The 19,141-nt window shown below is 42.4% G+C and overlaps 1 protein-coding gene across 3 annotated transcripts in view; it reads left to right on the top strand.

The window, feature by feature from the left end:
• The window catches only part of cpamd8 (C3 and PZP like alpha-2-macroglobulin domain containing 8), a 60,038-nt gene extending 42,329 nt beyond the window's left edge, over window positions 1-17,709 (top strand). For 2 of the 3 annotated variants that reach the window (XM_015971415.3, XM_054730084.2), the window contains 15 exons: window positions 1,059-1,133; window positions 2,201-2,366; window positions 3,924-4,010; window positions 4,117-4,253; window positions 4,379-4,534; window positions 5,234-5,296; window positions 10,365-10,621; window positions 10,700-10,787; window positions 13,134-13,208; window positions 13,326-13,431; window positions 13,528-13,638; window positions 13,719-13,931; window positions 14,757-14,828; window positions 17,265-17,460; window positions 17,538-17,709. In XM_015971415.3, the coding sequence (XP_015826901.3) occupies window positions 1,059-1,133; window positions 2,201-2,366; window positions 3,924-4,010; window positions 4,117-4,253; window positions 4,379-4,534; window positions 5,234-5,296; window positions 10,365-10,621; window positions 10,700-10,787; window positions 13,134-13,208; window positions 13,326-13,431; window positions 13,528-13,638; window positions 13,719-13,931; window positions 14,757-14,828; window positions 17,265-17,460; window position 17,538 (1,803 nt within the window). In that variant the 3' untranslated portion in view covers window positions 17,539-17,709. Of the gene's footprint in view, window positions 1-1,058; window positions 1,134-2,200; window positions 2,367-3,923; window positions 4,011-4,116; window positions 4,254-4,378; window positions 4,535-5,233; window positions 5,297-10,364; window positions 10,622-10,699; window positions 10,788-13,133; window positions 13,209-13,325; window positions 13,432-13,527; window positions 13,639-13,718; window positions 13,932-14,114; window positions 14,171-14,255; window positions 14,388-14,756; window positions 14,829-17,264; window positions 17,461-17,537 lie in introns of those variants that run through there. The other variant, XM_070553924.1, reaches the window with a different exon arrangement.
• The last annotated feature ends 1,432 nt before the right edge of the window (window positions 17,710-19,141 follow it).

Raw genomic sequence — 19,141 nt, forward strand, 5'->3', positions numbered from 1 at the left:
TTTTTACTCATAATTGTTTTAAATATGATCAGTCACTCTGAGTTTAACATGCAAGGCAAACGTAAAAATAGTCTTCTACCGTTATTCCCTGCATTAGCCATGGATTAAAAAAATAGATGGTGAAACGCTCAGATTAGAAAAGACACTCAGATCTACATCACTCTGAAAAGTAACATTCATTGACTGACATTAGCCCTTAGCCCCCGTTAGCAAAATTTTGCGGCATTCATTCCAATTGCCTTGGTAGTAATATTGCAATAATTGACTTCTAAACGGCGATTGCGCCTTGGCGCGACAGAGGTAGGTGTCCTGATAGTGTATGGAGTAAATGCCAAGCTCCGGCCTGTAATTTTATTGAAAACTAAAGTAAACACGGGCCATAATTTTTGCTTTTTGAACAAAATCAATAGAAAAAGCAAACTGGAGTGCTGCAGGGCCGCCACGGCGTTGTGACAAATTGACGGCATTGTTTTGCAATAGTGGCTAAAACTCGCGACCACAGAAGGCTGTTGTTGATTTTTGCATCCAGGAGAGAGCAGAGCTTGTCTTGGCTGGTAAAAGCTAACCATTAGCATTAGCAGCTCCACAGCATGACAGAACTCCTTCAGACTTGTGAAATTTGTGAAGATACAGCATAAATGTTGCAAAGCAAACTCAGTCAGTGGTAGAGTTGCGTTGCTGTTAGCATATCAGAGGCACGATGTCAGAATATCATGAATACTAAGGACTCCAAGTCTCCAAATCCTGTGGTGTTCTGCTTCCCTTTCCTCCGGCTAACTTGTACTTCCTGAATCCGAAGCACCAGAGCTTTCTTCCCACAGATATTGGCTCACAAGACATTCACTTATACTAGACACAACAACACATGCTTCGAAAAAACGAGAACTGTAACTGTATCACCTAAAGATTCTACAGACCGTAGTGAGGACAATAAAAAGATGATATTGGAGTTGTCTTTGCTGGATGATCGATGTATTGTAATACAACCACCCTCATGTGAAAATGACAGCTTTATTGATTGTATTTAATGTCAATGGTGGTTTTTATTTTGTTCACAGGGTGGGATCCATGGAAAGATTTCTCTAACAGCTTACGTGGTAGCAGCGCTGTTGGAGACGGGAATGACCACAGAGGTGAGACATCCAACAATGTGACACAATCTGAACTAGACAATGCTACAAAACTATCTGGATGCATCACTTACTACTGGCTTTTATAAAGCGGATGTTTTATTCATGAGGATTTACCCGAGTGATTCCTCCTGACCCACTTCAACATCTGTAGCCCATCCTACCATCCCCGGATCGTGTACGGACGTATCGCTGCATTCCTGTTGTTAAGATGGATTTTCTGGCAGTCGGCCCACTCAAATTTGTTCTGCCTCATTGCTTTTAATGTAATGTCTAATCACGTTTGAACTACCTCAAAACATTCGGGCTGACATGCAGAGGCAGTTTAGACCCCTGAAAAACACCTTCTTGGAATGCCCTTTTTCTGCCATCATAAGTGTTTGAAAAACTGCTTGCAAGAGTCCAAAACGAAGCTTGTTTTTGTCTCTGTTTAGTGCTCTCCTGTTATCCAGAAAGTTAACTCTTGATTTAAAATTTCCTCTCCCTGACTGCTTTATTCTGTCGTCCATCTCTCTTTTTTCCACTCTTTCTATCTATCCCAAAAAGGATTCTTCTGAGAGTCTGCCTTTTTAGCACCGATAAAGAATGAGAAGGTATTCTTCACTTCAAAGCCGTACCTTCATCTCCCTTCCAATTTCACTTAATTAAAAGATGACTGCTACAATTACAGTGAGTGGCTCTGGAGGCCTATCATCTCATGGATGAGAAGGAAGGTCACATCTGCATGAGATGAAAGTCAACTCCCCACTTTTTAATGGACCAAATGAGTTACGGGAAAAGGCTCTTATCCAATTAGAAGGAGCCTTTAAACAGCTGAGTGAGATGGCAATAGAGTACACTAAAGATCCCTATATGCAAATACTCTGGAAACCATCATGCTGCATTAAGGAATGCAGAAAATGTTATATTTCCTTCAAAATCAAATTCTGTCATTGTCGATTTATTTATTTTGTTGACGGTGAGAAACAAAAATAGGCAAACACATTTCAAGTTTTCAATTTTAGATTTTCCTATGTTGAATCATGTAAGCTTAAACTGGCACATGTTTTTGGCTGTCCCATTTGGTGCAGGAAGAGAAGGTGGCAGTGGCCAAAGCTAAGGGCTTCTTGGAAAGCAACACTTACTCTGCAGATGATCCTTACACCACAGCTCTGTCTGCTTATGCCCTGTCTCTGCTTCGTAGCCCGTACGCCCCACTGGCTCTGCGTCGCCTCAACCACTTGGCCATCACTAAAGGTATCTTTACCACATGACACTCGAACACCACACCCAATCTTAGATTTGCTCCAAGTTACTTAGATGCTGGAGAAAAAGAAAACTCAGAGACTAATTTAAATTTGCATGAAACCAATGCTAAGTGTGAAAAAAGGACGTTCTTCTTTGAATTTTTCTATTATGACTTCCTGAATATGAAAATAGCAGCAAGGGTTGAGATGAGAACTCATTCTCTCTTAATGTCTTATCTTTAGGTATCATTTGGCCTTTTCTTGATTTTCTCCAGTTTTGTCAAATTTTATAGAATCGAGGGGGGAACAAAGCTCATCAACTTGATCAAACTTTTAAAGGTGTGGAACACTGAAAAAGCATTTGCAATGATTCTTTCTGATTATAATGGGTCACTCTATTTTTCATACAGGCTGAACATGAAAATAGTCTCCTACACCTACCTCCTGAATTAGCTTATAATAGAAAATAGACAGTGAAACTCTAGGACTTGAAAATCCTGACAGATCTATGTCACACTGTCACTTAACATTCACGGACTCACCCATCTTGACTCACGACGGGGAAAGCTGTTGTTGGTTTAGTGTCCAGGAGACCGCAGAGAATGTCTCGACTAGTAGAAGCTAACCGTTAGCATTAGCAATTCAACCACACAGCAGAACTCCTCCAGGCTTGTGTTATTTGTGGAGATAAAACATCAGTGTTGCAAAGCAAACAGAGTCAGTGGTCGAGGCACATTGCTGTTATCCAACCCCAGGCAAGATGTCCAAATATCAGGAAATAAGACTCCAAATCCTGCCAGCTCAATCTCTCTTCTCGCAATCTGCTGCTTCCTGGTGCACCAGGGCTTTTTTCCCCAGAGTACGACTTACAAGGCATTCATTGCTACTAGAGACCACTGCAAATGTATTCATTAAACAAGTGTTTCACACCTTAAAACTAAATTAAACCTTCTCAGTGGCCTAGTGGTAGTGTCCACCCTTGGACTGGGAGTTCGGGGTTCAGATCTCGGTCGGGTCATACCAAAGACTTTAAAAATGGGACCCAATGCCTCCCTGCTTGACACTCAGCTTTAAAGTGAGGGTCAATGCATGGGTGGAGACGTATTTCATCCACACTTCCTGTTAGGAAAACGCTTCTGAAAGAGGCGTTGCCTGGCGGACTGAGAGAGCGGCACTGAGGCAGTGGTAGACCGCACCCCCCTCAACCCCCCACCCCCGCGTGCGCTGTGAGTTTCTCAATCTAACGAGTTGTTAACAAGCGCGTGCACGCAAGCACACAATCACACAACATTTACCGCTCAGGAGAAAAACAGACACAGATTCTTCAGCATTCTGGAGGATTTCCTGTTAAACGCGGTCATTAGATGAAAAGGGGGAGGAGGGCATTTTTTTCAAGAAGGCGAGCGGCTCAGAGTGCTAATGTGTCATTGGCAGGGGGGTGGCTGAGCCAGGTGGAGGTGCGACTGCCTCACCTGGAGACCAGTGCAGTGCCGCCACGTAGTAATCTGCTGACAAACTAATTTTGGTATGTCTTCCTCTTTGTTTTTATATGACCTGTTCTGATTAGACGGACTGACCCACTGGAGTCTGACTGGCAGCATGGTGACTGATGAAGACACCTTCATGGGATTTATTGATGGCCTTTCTCAGTCAGGTATCTGTTTATGACAAATCTGAGGAGCTAACGGATGAGATAACATTTTTGAACATTTTTTATCAGAAAAATTTTCATTAACAACAATTAAAATTTTTGCTCCCAGTGGTGTCAGCGGAGGTGGAGATGACAGCCTACGGTCTTCTGACCTACACCGTGCTGGGTGATGTTGCTTCTGCACTTCCTGTGGTCAAATGGCTCTCCCAGCAAAGGAACGCTCTAGGTGGTTTTTCTTCCACACAGGTATTCTATTTGCCTTGACTTGTGAATCTTTAAACTTCATCTTGTAAAGTAAAAACCAGCATGTACATAATGATATGATTAAGTCATGTATTTCCCCAGCTGACATTTTAAATTCCCTCTTTCAGGACACATGTGTTGCTCTGCATGCCCTGTCAGAGTACGCCATCCTGTCTTACATAGGGGGGGTGAACCTCACCATCTCTCTGGCTTCTACCAACCTGGACTTCCAGGAGACCTTTGAACTAAACAAGGAAAACAAAAAACTCCTTCAGAGCGCCAAGGTGAAACAAATCATTTGCTGCTTGTCTATTTATCTGTTTAATGGTCGTCTTGGCCAGCAGGTGGGTAGGGCAACCTGATTAAGGCATGCTGGCTTCTATATGGACAGTATTTATTTAACTTATGTGACATCCACTTTTTATTACCACAACTTCAGATTTGACCCCATGAAACCACTCCCCTTAAGCCTAGTTTAGGTTCTTTTGAAATGATGACTAATGAGCAGCACTCTGGCATTAAACGGTAATCTGTGTGTTTGCTTGTGTAGCAGTCCAGCAGCCAGGACCTTTTAACTCACTGCCAAACCAAACCAGGCCCACGTTTCTCAAAAAGCACCTTGTTGGTCGGCGGATTTAGGAACTGTGCTTTATTGTTCAGTTTGTTCACACGTAAAACAAACCGCCTTTGCTCGAGTTGTGTTTGGGTCAGGTCAACACGGTTGTGAGGAATTAATGGCTCCATCTGCCAGCGGGAGACTTTCAGGTGAGAAAGAAGGAGGTCCTCTGCCAGGCGTGTTTCTTTCTACTATGATTAGTGGTGTCAACTTAATTGGGGGGCAATTTAGGGCTGCCGGTTAGTAGCCAGGGAACCACTTGTGGCGGCGCAGCCACCTAAAGCATCCATTCAGTTGATAAATGACTCGCTCACCTCTCCCTGCCCCCTCTGATTCGCTGTGTTTTCCTATCTATTTTCCTTCTTAGATACCCAGTATCCCCACTGGCCTGTTTGTCAGCGCTAAAGGAGAAGGTTGCTGTCTCATGCAGGTATTCTGCACATACATAGCTTTTTGGAGTCTTTACAGTTGCCTGAAGTGAACCTTTAATACCATGCCTACTTCAACATTTCACACTACAACTCTCCCAGCAGTGTGACATCAGTTTGGAAAAAGAATAATATTTATTATTTGTAGCAGATGTTTACTCCTTACCTCTTGTTGTCTGTGTTTAATCATTCAGGTTAAAGGGAACATATTATGTTAAACTCATCTTTTGCATTTTTTTGTGCTGCTATGTGAGGTTCTACTGCCTCTGAGCACTCCAAATGTGAACAATAAAGCATCTATCCATTTTTTGTCAGTTTGGTTCTAGGAAATATGTGCCTAAAACAAGCTGTTTCAAAAAGTCCCCGTTTGTGATGTCACACATGGGGAAATTAGAATCACACCACCTCTCATGTACAAGAGAGAGCTGCTGCTCCTCAAGCAGCAGCTCTGCTCAGAGCTCCTCCCTCACACCAGAGCATTTTTAGCTTATTGACGCTTTGCAGCTATGTCACCTGACCACATGGATCCACCATAGTGGACATCAACAGTGGATTATTGGCGGATGGAATGGAGGGCAAAAATGGTGACTGAGATGATTTTTTTGCTAGTTTAGCCTGTCTGCTACTAGTTGAAGCCTAGTTCACTTGTGGGGAGGTTTAGCACACCTAGGTGGCGCTCATATGGTGCAGTATTTACAAAGCTATGTTAACTAGCTTATGAACATTAGCTTACGTTCTCCCTGCTGCTGTTTACTAATTTAAACAAGTAGACTTTGGCAGGATTCACCCCGCTGGATTTCTAACATTATGTGTTAAACAGCATTTGACTTTACACTGGAGCTGATTTTGTCACTCCCTGGGTCACCGGGTTCAGCTGCTACTGTCACACCGGGGGCACCAGATGCCTCATGACGGCAAAGCTCATCATGGTAAATAAATAACGTAATGTTTCCATACATAATCTTGCATTAGAACAATATTATTAGTATCTAGAAAGAAAGAAAACAATGTTTTATACAGCACTTCTCAAAATAAAAATCACGAGGCATTTCACAAGAACAAAAAATGTAATGTAAAAAAGATTTGTTTTTTTAAGTGATTAAAAAAATATGGTTAACAATTGTGATTAAAAATGTAAGGAAAGGGAAAGAGAAATGTTTAGGAAAAAGGCTAATCAGTGAATCCCAAGAAAGGCAGAGTTGGTAGAAAGAGCAGAATAAGTAGGGTGGTGATGAAGGTCACACCAAAACCAGCTTGAACAGGTGAGTTTTCAGCTGCTTTTTAAAGGAGACCACTGAGTCCACTGATCTCAGGCTCAGGGGGAGAGAGGTCCAGAGTCTGGGGGCCACAGCAGCAAATGATCTGTCACCTTTGGTCTTTAGCCTGGTGCGCTGCACAACCAGTAGGCTTTGATCACTGGACCTCAGGGACCTGCTGGGGGTGTAGGGACTGAGAAGATCACCAATTTATGATGGTGCTTGTCCATGTAAGGCCCTATAGTCCAGAACCAGGATCTTACAATGAACCCTGAAGTTGACTGGCAGCCAGTGAAGCTGGAGGAGAAGCGGGGTGATGTGGGTGTGTTTGGAGGACTTGGTCAGAAGCCGAGCACAGGCGTTCTGAACCACCTGTAGATGGTTCAGGGAGGTTCTGCTCAGACACGTGATAAGAGAGTTACAGTAGTCTAAGCGCGAGGAGATGAAGGTGTGGAGAACTGTCTCAAGTTCAGAGTGAGACAGAATGGGACTCTGCTTAGCAATGTTCCTGAGATGGAAGAAGGAAGGGCGAACAAGAGAACTGACATGAGAATCCAGGGTGAGAGCTGGGTCAAAGGTCACGCCAAGATTCCTGACAGAGGGTTTGGTGTGAGAAGCAAGCTGACCAAGAGAGTCTCTGACTTTGGGAACCAGCCGTCCAGGTTTTAATAGAGTCTAGCAGGTGTGTAACAGCTGCATCTGAGACATCTCGTGGGGCTTAAAGGAGACGTACAGTTGGAATGTAGCAATTCACTATAGTGAACAGAAAGCCTCCATAGTGAAAAATAGAATTACCATTACCACAGTCAGTCTCTGTCTTCCTCATGAAGTATATGAATGTTGATCCTACCTGGTAGAAAGTGTTTGCTGCAAATCCAAAAACACTTTGAGGGCTGCTTGTCTGTTTGATTGACCGTAGCTGTCCATCCCCATCTTCAGTCTCCTTCAAAATGATTCAGTATAGAGACCAGTTGGGCTTACACCCTTGTCTGTTAAAGTGCAACCAACCACACTGCTAACTGTTTCCATTTTGCTATCAAAATAACAAAGTAAACGTGTTATAACGCTTCAAATTGACTTGTTTTGGAACAGCTTAATAGAGTTTTAATAGACTGGAATAGAACAACTTTATTTTTTGACACCAAGCGGTTACAGAAATGTGTCTTTCAACAGGGCTCATCATCATCCACCTCATCATTCACATTCTCATAGAACAGTAAACACAATAAAAGAAGAAAATGAAGTTATAGAAGTAAATGGTTTGTTTGACGTCCAGCATGGCAAAAGAGGTGTTCCCAAAGGTAGCGTGACATCATGTGCAAAAGGTCAATAGTAGCCTGAGTGGGGGGTGGGTGGGTGTGGCTGTCAGAAGCTTGTTTTCTTAAAGTGACAGAGCCCTGAAATGACTCTTTCTGGAAGGTACTGAACTGTCTAAATGAATCTGCTGAAATGGCTCAATGTGGGAGGGATTTAGTGAAAAGAACTTCATAAACATGTTTTATATCAACAAAATTATCACTTAAAAAAGTCATAATATGTCTCCCTTAAAACAAAAAATTGTGCAACAGAACATGACTTTTCTCAAAATATGTAAATAAATGACCTAATTTGTGCTGCAGATTCTGTTATATTGTTGTTCTCACAGTGAGCTGTGAAGAACAAAAATCACTATGTTTCACCAGTTTCTCTCACACTTTCACCTCCATCCACACCTCTTTGTGCATCAACACTCCTCTCTGACACACCCTCAGGCCAATGGCACCTGGACTCTAATGAAAAACAAGAGCTGGGTGATCAAAAACCATGTCTAATTCAGTTTTTGGTTCTTTTTTGAAACACAGAAAAGGTTTCACTTTACCTTGCTGACAGTTTCGTTTGCGGCTGCAAACATCCTCAGAGCTGACGCTGATGGTGGCGTCACTTCTTACTCCGTTTATCCGCCGGCAGCAGAGGATGTTGTCGCCCTCTGCTGCCGGCTCTCCCATCTCCGATGATGCAGTCTCATGCGCGATCCAATGTGTAAACCCCATTGTCCCTGTTCATGGTCCCACATCCACGTCTCCTTATTTCGATTGCTTCTTTTATCCATCTTTTGTATTTTTGTTGTTCGGTGTTTATGATCCTTGTGTTGTCCCAGTCCATTACATGGTTTTCTCTAGTGCAGTGATCTGTTACGGCTGACTTCTTTATTGTGCTTTCTGCTTCTTCTGTTGCTGCTCTTGTGTGTCTTCGACTTGTTTCTCTCTCGTACAGGGTTATCACTGGTTTTGGTTCCTGTCTTTCTGGGTTTCTGGTTCTTTGCTTAGGTTGTTCTTTTCTTTCTGTTGTTGTTTGTTGTTTTCCTTTGTTTATCGCCCATGTCGGGTATCTGCAGGTCTTTAAAGCGTGTTGTATGTGTTTGTCTACTTGGTATGATTTCCAGTACCAAAAGGTCAAACAGAAACACTAACACAACACTTGAATAACATTGACGACACAGGCAGCATAAAGTTCACATATGACTCAGAAACAGAAGGCAGTATAGCATTTATGGACATGAAAATCACCAGGCAGACCGACGGGACCCTAAACATAAACACATATAGGAAACCAACACACACAGACCAATACTTATCATGGACATCAGAACACCCCACCATACACAAAATGTTAGTAATCAGAACATTATATCACCGAGCAAACATGATAACAGAAGAAAGAGACCGTAAACAAGAGGACAAACACATACAACATGCTTTAAACACCTGCAGATACCCGACATGGGCAATAAACAAAGGAAAACAAACAATAACAGAAAGAAAAGAACAACCTAAGCAAAGAACCAGAAACCCAGAAAGACAAGAACCAAAACCAGTGATAACCCTACCATACATCAGAGGCATAACAGAAAAAATAAGAGCAACAATGAAAAAACACAACATAAACACACCAAGGAAACCATACACAACAGTCAGAAACAGACTAGTACACCCAAAAGACAAGATACCAGCTGGACTTAAATGTGGAGTCATTTACGAAATCCCATGCAAACTCTGCAATAAAACATGCATAGGAGAAACCGGACACCAACTCAACACACGAACAATAGAACATAGAAAGGAGTGCGAGAAAGAGGCAAGTCAAAGACACACAAGAGCAGCAAAAGAAGAAGCAGAAATCACAATAAAGAAGTCAGCCGTAACAGATCACTGCACAAGAGAAAACCATATAATGGACTGGGACAACACAAGGATCATAAACACCGAACAACAGAAATACAAAAGATGGATAAAGGAAGCTATGGAGATAAGGAGACGTGGATGTGGGACCATGAACAGAGACGATGGGGTTTACACATTGGATCGCGCATGGGACTGCATCATCGGAGAAGGGAGAGCGGGCAGCAGAGGGCGACAACGTCCTCTGCTGCCCGTGGATAAATGGAGTAGGAAGTGACGCCACCATCAGCGTCAGCTCTGAGGAAGTCTGCAGCTGCAAACGAAACTGTCAGCAAGGTAAAGAGAAACCTTTTCTGTGTTTCAAAAAAGAACCAACAATGGAGTTAGAAGTCAAATGCAGCAAGAACGTACCAAAGATGTTTAAAAAAAACATGTCTGTTTATGTGTTTCGACACACACTTGATGCCAAAGGTCCCGCGTCATGCAATTATAATTTAGTCGCTTTGCAGAAATCTCAAATCTATCCAGAATTCCCTATCCCTAGTGTTGGGGACACAACCTTAATTCTCGCTGCAAGGCTGTTTGACTGCCCTACAAAATAAACCCTCATCGGAATTCTGGCCCCCTTTGGGCTTCTTCTGTCTTTGCATCCATAGATTGATGTGTCTTATAACGTCCCTGACCCAGTGGCAAAGCCAGCTTTTCAGCTCAGGGTTGAACTGAAGGAGCCTCTTCAGGAGCGACACCCACAGCCTTCTTCATCCTCAACCAAGCATTCTGCGTCACGCTCCCGGAGCCGAGCCGATAACCGGTCTGAGCTTAACAGGAAGCGGCGTGCACCCATCGACGATGACGACCCAGTGGCCCACCAGGATAAGATGAACTTCCACATCTCCTTAGAAGTCTGCGCCAGGTTGAGACTGACCACACTCTGATGTACAGAACCACTTTAAACATTTCTCCCATCTAACGCATTAACGTCTGTGCCCAGGTGGCTCCATTCAGGCTCTTCCAACATGGCAGTCATAGAAGTTCCCATGATTTCTGGTTTCCGAGCGGACGTCGAAAGTCTGGAGAGAGTATGTCATCACACCGACACACATGTTCTATCTGGATAACAGCACCTCACCTAACAGTTTTACATTGTCATGCTGTCCTTTGAGGTGCACTCACATCAACACAAATACATACCTTACCCCCCCCCCCCCCCCCCCCCCACACACACACACACACACAAACACACACACACAAACCACAGTGAGAAGTGGATATAAATATTTACCACAGCTGGAAGCAGAGAAGTGTTTACCTGACATGTCCTCCCTTGTTGGTTGAGAACGTATGCTCTAATAAACCAAGGAATTGTGCATTAAGACATATCCACCGCTGGTTGGATTAGTGGGTTATAATGAGGAAGGTGGTGGTAGTTTTAAGGGGCTGAATCCAGGTCAACTCCCCAGTCACCCGTCAGAACGTTGATCCTCATTACGAGACTGTAATAGGGCCTTGAGTCTGCAGTCTGCTGTTACAAAAAACACCTCTGTGACTATCTGGAGATATTTCAAACACACACACACTGTCAGTGTGTCACTTAACGCTGACCTAAGCTGCAGTGGATAATAAGCTCAGTTTAAACCCCGCTGGCCTCCCTTCAGTTTTACTTCTGCCTGCCACTCGCATTCCACAACTTTTACAGTGGCAGGTTTGGCTTCAGCAGTCGTGTCTTTTTGCTTTCATGCATCCTGTGGACATGAATGACTCCTCCAGTGACCGACTGGGAGTTTCCGTTAGGTCCGTCCAGTCAGAAACAACAACAGCATAATGTTGATAGAGTATTTAAGGTGTTAAAGTTCAGGACAATTTTGTTCACTATAGACAAAAACTCCTTTTGTAGACAGATTACTGTGTGTGCGTGTGTGTGCGTGCGTCCATGTGGCGCCAGCTCCAGGTGAGCACCTCATAAACCCCCACTGTCCCAAGGCTGACACCTGTGACATAATGAACATTTCCCCTATGGGTGAAATAACTTCTAACTCTGCAAAGATGTGCGCGCGCACGCGCACGCACGCACGCACGCACGCACGCACGCACACACACACACACACACACACACACAAACTCAGGAGACAGCATGCTGGTTACGTATTTTTTGCACATTTTATCAGTCATTGTGTAGAAATGTTTTACATTGTCATGCTGTCCTTTGAGGTGCAGAACATGGACCTCAAGATGGACACAGTGGTCAAAATGTAATACTTTGTGAGAGAAAATGTGAACGCCAATTGTAGCACTGATAAAAGAAGGTCCGACATTGTGCATTTGCATTACATATTTCCTGATTTAATGGGTTGAGTTTGGGTAAATTAATACACAATTTGATTTTTTACACAATCGTTTATTTTCCTCTTAACCAGACTTTGATTGTATATAGGGAGCTGTCCGATCAGATGTGGTGCTGATTAGCAATAAGGCACATTAAGGTGGCTTTTCTTCATTTAATTTATAACCACTTAATTCAAATGTGTGATGAGCTGTATCACAACCAACTTGAAAATTTGTTCAATTAACTTTTAATGTACAGTTTTAATATTTTCCAGCAGCATTATTTTCTTTAAAGCTACAATGGTAAATCTACTAAACAGGCTAGCATATTTTTCATGCTTCCTAACAATGTTCTAACATAATATAGCTATAAAAATGTTGTGGACAAAAGAAAAAAGAAAAAAATGTATTAAGAGGTTTTGAATTGTTCAGAACTATTAAAACAACTAACAGCAAGAAGGCAAACAACTGCACCAACTCTAATGTTGCGGGCATATTAGTGTAATAAGTGTAGTAAGCACTCCCTACCATAAAACACCCAAGAGTGCTCTCTCCAGATGTGATAACGTATTTATCTAATTATCAGCTCGCTGTGTATGACTAGTCTTTGCTTGTCAACTAGAATCCTCTGGTGCTGATCTGCAACAGCCATGAAACTCTTGGAACAGGAAACAGAATGTGTCTTTTTGTTTATAAAAATGGACTGCAGTATGTAAATTTGGCCACAGGATGTCACTCTCACTTCATTTTACATATTGCAGCTTTAAAGTGGGATCATAAACTACCCGGCTAAACAAAAGGTCACCACCTAGATTTAACTAAGTAAACAGGTTGGAGCCTATTGGGTAATTATCTTCCAGCTGGCAGTGGGGGCTAGGCAGTGCATAATGCACAAAATGTTGCAGCTTTTTCTTAATTTTAATGCATTTTCTTGAAGTATTGTAACAAAAAATCTAATGAGTTTGTTTTCTTATTGTCAGCCTATATATAAATAACCAAATGTTAAGGTAAAAAAAAATCTAAAACCCTGCATTTGTGCTTTGTTTTTATGCATTTTTATGTTGAATCACCCACTTGATTGTCATTTTTATTGTCCTGAACAGCTACTGATGGACAAGAGAGTAGGTCTGAAGAGATACGAGTTGAATGGAAGGAAAGTCTTGTTCTACTTTGATGAGGCGAGTTTTTCAGTTTCTGCCTCTTTGCAGATTGCAATTCATTAAAGACGACTGAGGTGAAGTTTGTGTCTGTAAAGTCTTTGCATCTGTGCTCATTGGTGTGTTTCTCTTTTTTAGATTCCCAGTCAATGTATGACATGTGTGGCCTTTACAGCTATCAGGGAATACATTGTGGGCAAGACGGCGCCTGTTCCGGTCAAGGTCTATGACTACTATGAACCAGGTGATTAACCAGGAAAAGCCCCTGGATCTCTACAGTGTAAGGGGTTCATTCAAATGATAAAACTCATCAAAGTATATGTTGGTGTGGGTCATGCAGCTTTCGAGGCCACAAGGTTCTATAATGTGAGTGAGAGCAGTCCTCTTGCACGGGAGCTGTGTGACGGACCTACATGCAACGAGGTGGAGAGTTCAACCAACCAGTGGATCGGTAGGGCCTCATTAGCTGCACCCAGAACAGCTGGTTAAAACACAACAAAGAAGGTGTTCTATAAATATTTGTTCCTGCAGGCTTTGTGCAGGCAAACCAGTGCAACAATGTGTTTGGGTGTCTGGAGGAGGAGCAGTTTGAGCGTTGCACGTGCTACAGGGACTGCGGCTATGATGGAGAGCCTGTTTGTGGATCAGATGGGCAGCTTTACCAGAACCAGTGTCAGATGGAGGTGTTTGCCTGTCGAAACGGGACTCGTATAAAGCAGGTTTCGCTCTCCCAGTGTCCACATGGTAAGCAGCAGTCTCTCATTGTATCTCTTGCAGATGACATGCTAGCCGTAGTACGGAATTTGAAATATTTCCTGCTGTCAGATTTCTAAATGATTGTGCTGCAGGACTGTGTGTTTGTTCTGTCGGCTGATTGACTTTGTTCTACTAGTGTATAAACATTTCTGCTGTTTGTGCACCTGCTAGTATGTCTGAGCTCATCTCGATGTGCCATGATCTGAGCAGAGGAAACAGCTGTTCAGGTGATGAGCTGATTACTAGACGATTTCTTTAGAGAGAAAACACACACAAACGCAGGATCCTCCCTCACTCTTCGTCGTATTACAGGTCTCTCTCTCCAAATGACAGAGTGCTTTTGTCCAGCCTCAGAAATCCTCGTCACATTCCTTTCCGACGCACAGCCCAACAACAAAGGAGCCTTCATGTAGCGGAGCAGATTGCGGGAAAAGGAATAGACAAAACTTTGGTGGGAAACATCCTCAGCTTGTGCCAAGTGTTTCATGCAGTGGATCATCAAAGGGGTCGGGCTTTTTGTTCAGTGCTCCCTGACCTTGTTTGTTTGTGTGTGCAAGCATGGGGTGGATTCTTGTCACCGTTTCTCCAGTTTGAAAGAGGAGGAAAAAAAATGTTTGCACACATGGCCTCCTGGCTGCGGTTTGGCTTCTGCTATTTTTGGACTGATGGGTTTTTGCACAAACCTCCGTTAGATCCAAGTGTTCAGCTGAGAAATGTTGCTTCCCCCCCCCCCCCCCCACCCCCCACCCCCCCATGTGTTGTTCTGTGAAAGAGACATAAATGTGATGTGTGTCTGTGCATTTATATTTGCAGTGGAGATCACCAAAGACAAGCAGCCAGTAGTGAATCAGGAAACAGAGCAACCCTCAGTACCCGCACAAACAGGTAACTCCACCTCCCACACCGTTCTCTTTAATAGCATGTGTTCCTTTAATGATCCACATACATTCAAAAACTTTGCAGCTGTGTTCAATTCAATCAATATTTTTTGTACTTAAAGTTACATAAATCATGTCTTTGTCAGGCTGTTGGCATACTTTGCCCGTGCACTGTTTTGGAGCGTTAGAGTTTGTGATGACAAAAACAAAGAGTGTGAAACGACAATGAAAGATTAAAAGTAACTTGAGTAATTCATAAAAGTGACCGACTGAAGAAAAAATAAGAGCAGGGATAAAAGGCAACAAGGATATTAAGAGGAAAGCTGAAGAAAATGGATTCATAGGTGGGGTGTGTGGCAGCACATTCCCCTGTCACCACATCATGTCCGCATCCAGCGTGATAAATGGGAGAAGTTCCACACAGCAAGCTTGATTGTTGCTGTCATGAGCGTAATCTTTTCAGAAACGTAGCCAGAGAATTTCTGATAGGATGTTTGGCTGCGTGTGGAGAGATACCGGAGGCAGCAAAAACACGAAAAGGTACTGCAGCCGTTAGCACACGGCAAAGCACGTGTGCTATCCTAACATGCAAACGGTGCGTGCACATTGTAACGTTTGAAATCTCTTGGACAGAACATGTGTCCAAGAGCAAAACGTGTCTGCCTGTGTCTGACTTGTAGGCGTGTGTGTGTGCGTGCGTGCATGCATGCGTGTGTGACCTGCTCTGACTTGTTGCCCAGCCTGCAGCTCCCAGTAGCTGCAGCTCACAAAGCTGCTTTCAGTCGAAGGTCTCCTTAGTACAAAAGCTAAATGCTTCACAACCGTCACAGGAATGCTGTTCCTCCTTCTCTCTCTCTCTCTCTCTCTCTCTCACACACACACACACACACACACACACACGCACGCACACACACACACACACACACACACACACACACACACACACTCACACACACACACACACACACACAGACACACAGACACACACACACACACACACACACACACACACACACACACACACACACACACACACACACACACACATGTTTGTAGCTTGATTTAATGAGTAAATACACATCCAGACCACTGTTTATGACCGTTCTTGGTTTACACTGACACACACACCAACACACACCCAGGTTTCCACAACTTGATTAGAGTTAATGAACACAGTGAGAACGCTGTCCACGTAAACCATTAAACTGTTGACATCGTGCCTCGCTAAAGTGTACGGGGAGTGTAACAGGTAAAGGTGGGTTCTGCCAAAGAACTGACACCACCATGGATGAGCGAGGTGAAGATCTGGAATTAGCCTCCAAGTGCAGACTTGTCTTATTAGTGAACTTGTAGCAGTAATCAACAATAAAGCAGAAAACACTCACAGACATGAAGGCATCCATTAGAACGACACAGTCATCTGAGCTTTTTTAAAAGAGTTGCATTACAAAATTTTGTTTTGTTGTTTGTTTTTGTCAATTTGATTTTTACGTATGTTTGAATCTCAAACTGAGATCAATGTTGCACAAACTATAAATGATATGAAATTACAGGGTAGTCATTTGAAAACAAACAATTTAGAAAACTAAACCTAACACAGAAGTTGTAAAACTATGATTCCAGTTGAATGATACCTAAGAAATCATGTTAAGTAGAGTGCGACCCCTGCTGGCCAGAAAAAGGTAATCCTTCAGTTCAGATGTAGTTTTTGGTTTGTTTTCAATGCTTTTCTGAGCCTTTTGTCAGATCAACTTTGAACACCTAACATCCCTTTTGTTGTTGTTTGTTTTTATTTATTTTTGCTGTTATGTTTTCATGCTTGTAGTATTTTCCCTCCATCTCTGAATGGTGCATTGCACTGTGGATGATGACACGTAAAGGGCTGCTTTGCAACTTTTTTAAAGTTTTAAATCATTTTCCTGAGCCAGTATGTGCTAAAATGACCCTTCACATGGTTAATGAAAGGACACCCAGCCCCTATCACCTCCTCTGGCCAGAATATTCCACTTGCAACTTCAGACTGGCGGGCGCTCTGTCGGGACTTAGAAAAATTGAGCTGCAGTCTGTTTCCAGCAGGTGTCCTGCATGTTTTAGCCATGAACACAGCTGATTTGTTTGATTTAGTGATGAACCACTCCTGTAGAGACTAATGAAGGCTATAGAGACATTTCAGCTGTTAGATTAAGGCGTTAAAAAGATGAACGCATGGCGAGGAGAAAGGTTTTTCTTTCGGTTCGACAAACAGACACTGGGGGGTGCTAAAAGCAAGCCAGAACGGCCCAGTTCCCCTTTAAACACTCTTTTACTACCACTACCAACAGTGACATATTGTAAAATAGAATAAAAGTGTGGCTGCAGCCAATATATAATTTGTTTTATACGTTTGTTTTAAATTGTCGTCGTTTCTGCTGTGATTTGGGTTAATGGCTCTCTGTATAAACAGGTGAGGAGGAGCAGGGCTCCATGGCGGAGGTGTCCTACTACTCTTACGATTACGACTCAGACTCAGAGCCTGGCGTTGGTGATGGAGGAGACCGGTTTGACGTACCTGATGTTGGGGCTGGTGTAGAGAAAAAGTTCCTCCAACCAGCAGATACCCATCCACCTGTGATGGACACAAAATCCACCCCTGAGCGATGGTACGCTTCTTTTCTGATAGTGATTAGATTTAGTCTACATGGCCTGATTTGAACATTTGTCTTGTTTTCTTCTGCAGATTTGCTCAGAGAGAAGCCATATTGACCTCTAAATTGTATCATAGTTGTGAATATGTTTTCCAGTGGAAGAGAACAGGCTTGCTTCTGTAAGAATCTGGAGGCTGAGAGTGAACGTTTTTATTAGGTGAATGGAGTCAGAGTGGATGTCTTTGTCACGTATGTCTGTTTTTTGTGTGGCTGGATGAGAGATTATTATTATTATTATTATTATTATTATTATTAAAGCTAAAAACCCTCCAGACATGTCTTCATGTAGTCCTCAGTAAGTACCATAACGTCCTCGTTATTAAGTGTGCTTTGTTTATTACACCAGAAGGAATAATCAAGTATTTATGTCTGTAATTACACCTGTTGTTGTGAAACATGTTTGTTATATTTTCTGTCTGTGGTATTTATTTGTAGCTAGAAGTCATATCATTTTAATTGTTTAAAGTCTGACCTTCCACCCCCTCATGTGCTAGCCAAGGGAAGCTTTAACCCAATACCTGAAAATGAAATAAACCTGCCGGTGTCATGCTGGAGAAATTTACCATATGCTTTTATAGAAACATAAGCTAAGTTTTTTGAAAGATTTTTTGTACGTTTAACTTGTCAAACAGCAGATACGTATGTTTGGAGGAGAACGATCAAGCAGGAAAGAGTTCTGATAGTCTCAAACAAATAAAACGTTATTGGATTCCTTACTGGAAATGTGCTTTTTCAGCACGGACGCTCCAGCTGTCTCTGACACCTCTCAGCCATCACCAGCATCCTCTGCTCACCGTTTACTCACAAGGAGACTTCTTTGTACAGATCATAAGCTATTTTGTTTCTTTTTGGTTTTTAAAGCAATCAAGCATTTCTGTAAATGTACCAAATTTGATTAAATGTAAACTTGACATATATCAAAGATTGTAATTTTTAAAACAAATGAGAATAAAATTTGTACACGATCAGGTCTTCTTGTTCTTTCCATCAGCAGACAAACCCCTATGCTGCCTGCATTTATCTTGTATATGTGCCTGTTTCTGGGTGTCTAACGTTCTACCTCTCAAAGAGGATTCAGAAACCTGATGCACTGAATCCTTCACTTGTCTTCTGCCCCCTGGTGGAAAATTCTAAGACTGCAGGTGGACAGTGCACTTTTAAATGCTGTTGTATTTTTTGGATTATAATAAATTACAGTAGATGTTTATCTAAATGTTGAATTAGAAAATAAATGGTTCTTTTTAAATTGAATTAATTATTGATTCATCTATTAGACTTTAAATTGGTTACATCATTACCGAGGCAGTTGTGTTTTAAAAACAACAGAACTGCAGTCTGGTTGCATGAAACTGACATGGCCCTTTTTAATTTACTCTAATAACTTGCCCTTTGACCCCTGACACATTTGTGTATTAGACACAAAAAGAATGCAGACATGTCCATTTGTGCATGTGTACGTCTTCAGCCAAATATGTTTCTGCCAACAACAAAGTCAAGTCTCCAAAGCAACAGTTTGAGCGTGTTAAAGATTAATGTTTAAGCGATGCACATGCTGACCCTTTGTGATACCTCCAGCAGCTTACAGCACAGTCCACAAATAACAAACGTTAAACAGAAATCTGAAGGCTAAAACAAA

The sequence above is a fragment of the Nothobranchius furzeri genome, chromosome 8 (genome assembly GCF_043380555.1).
Source record: "Nothobranchius furzeri strain GRZ-AD chromosome 8, NfurGRZ-RIMD1, whole genome shotgun sequence".
Classification (NCBI taxonomy): domain Eukaryota; kingdom Metazoa; phylum Chordata; class Actinopteri; order Cyprinodontiformes; family Nothobranchiidae; genus Nothobranchius; species Nothobranchius furzeri.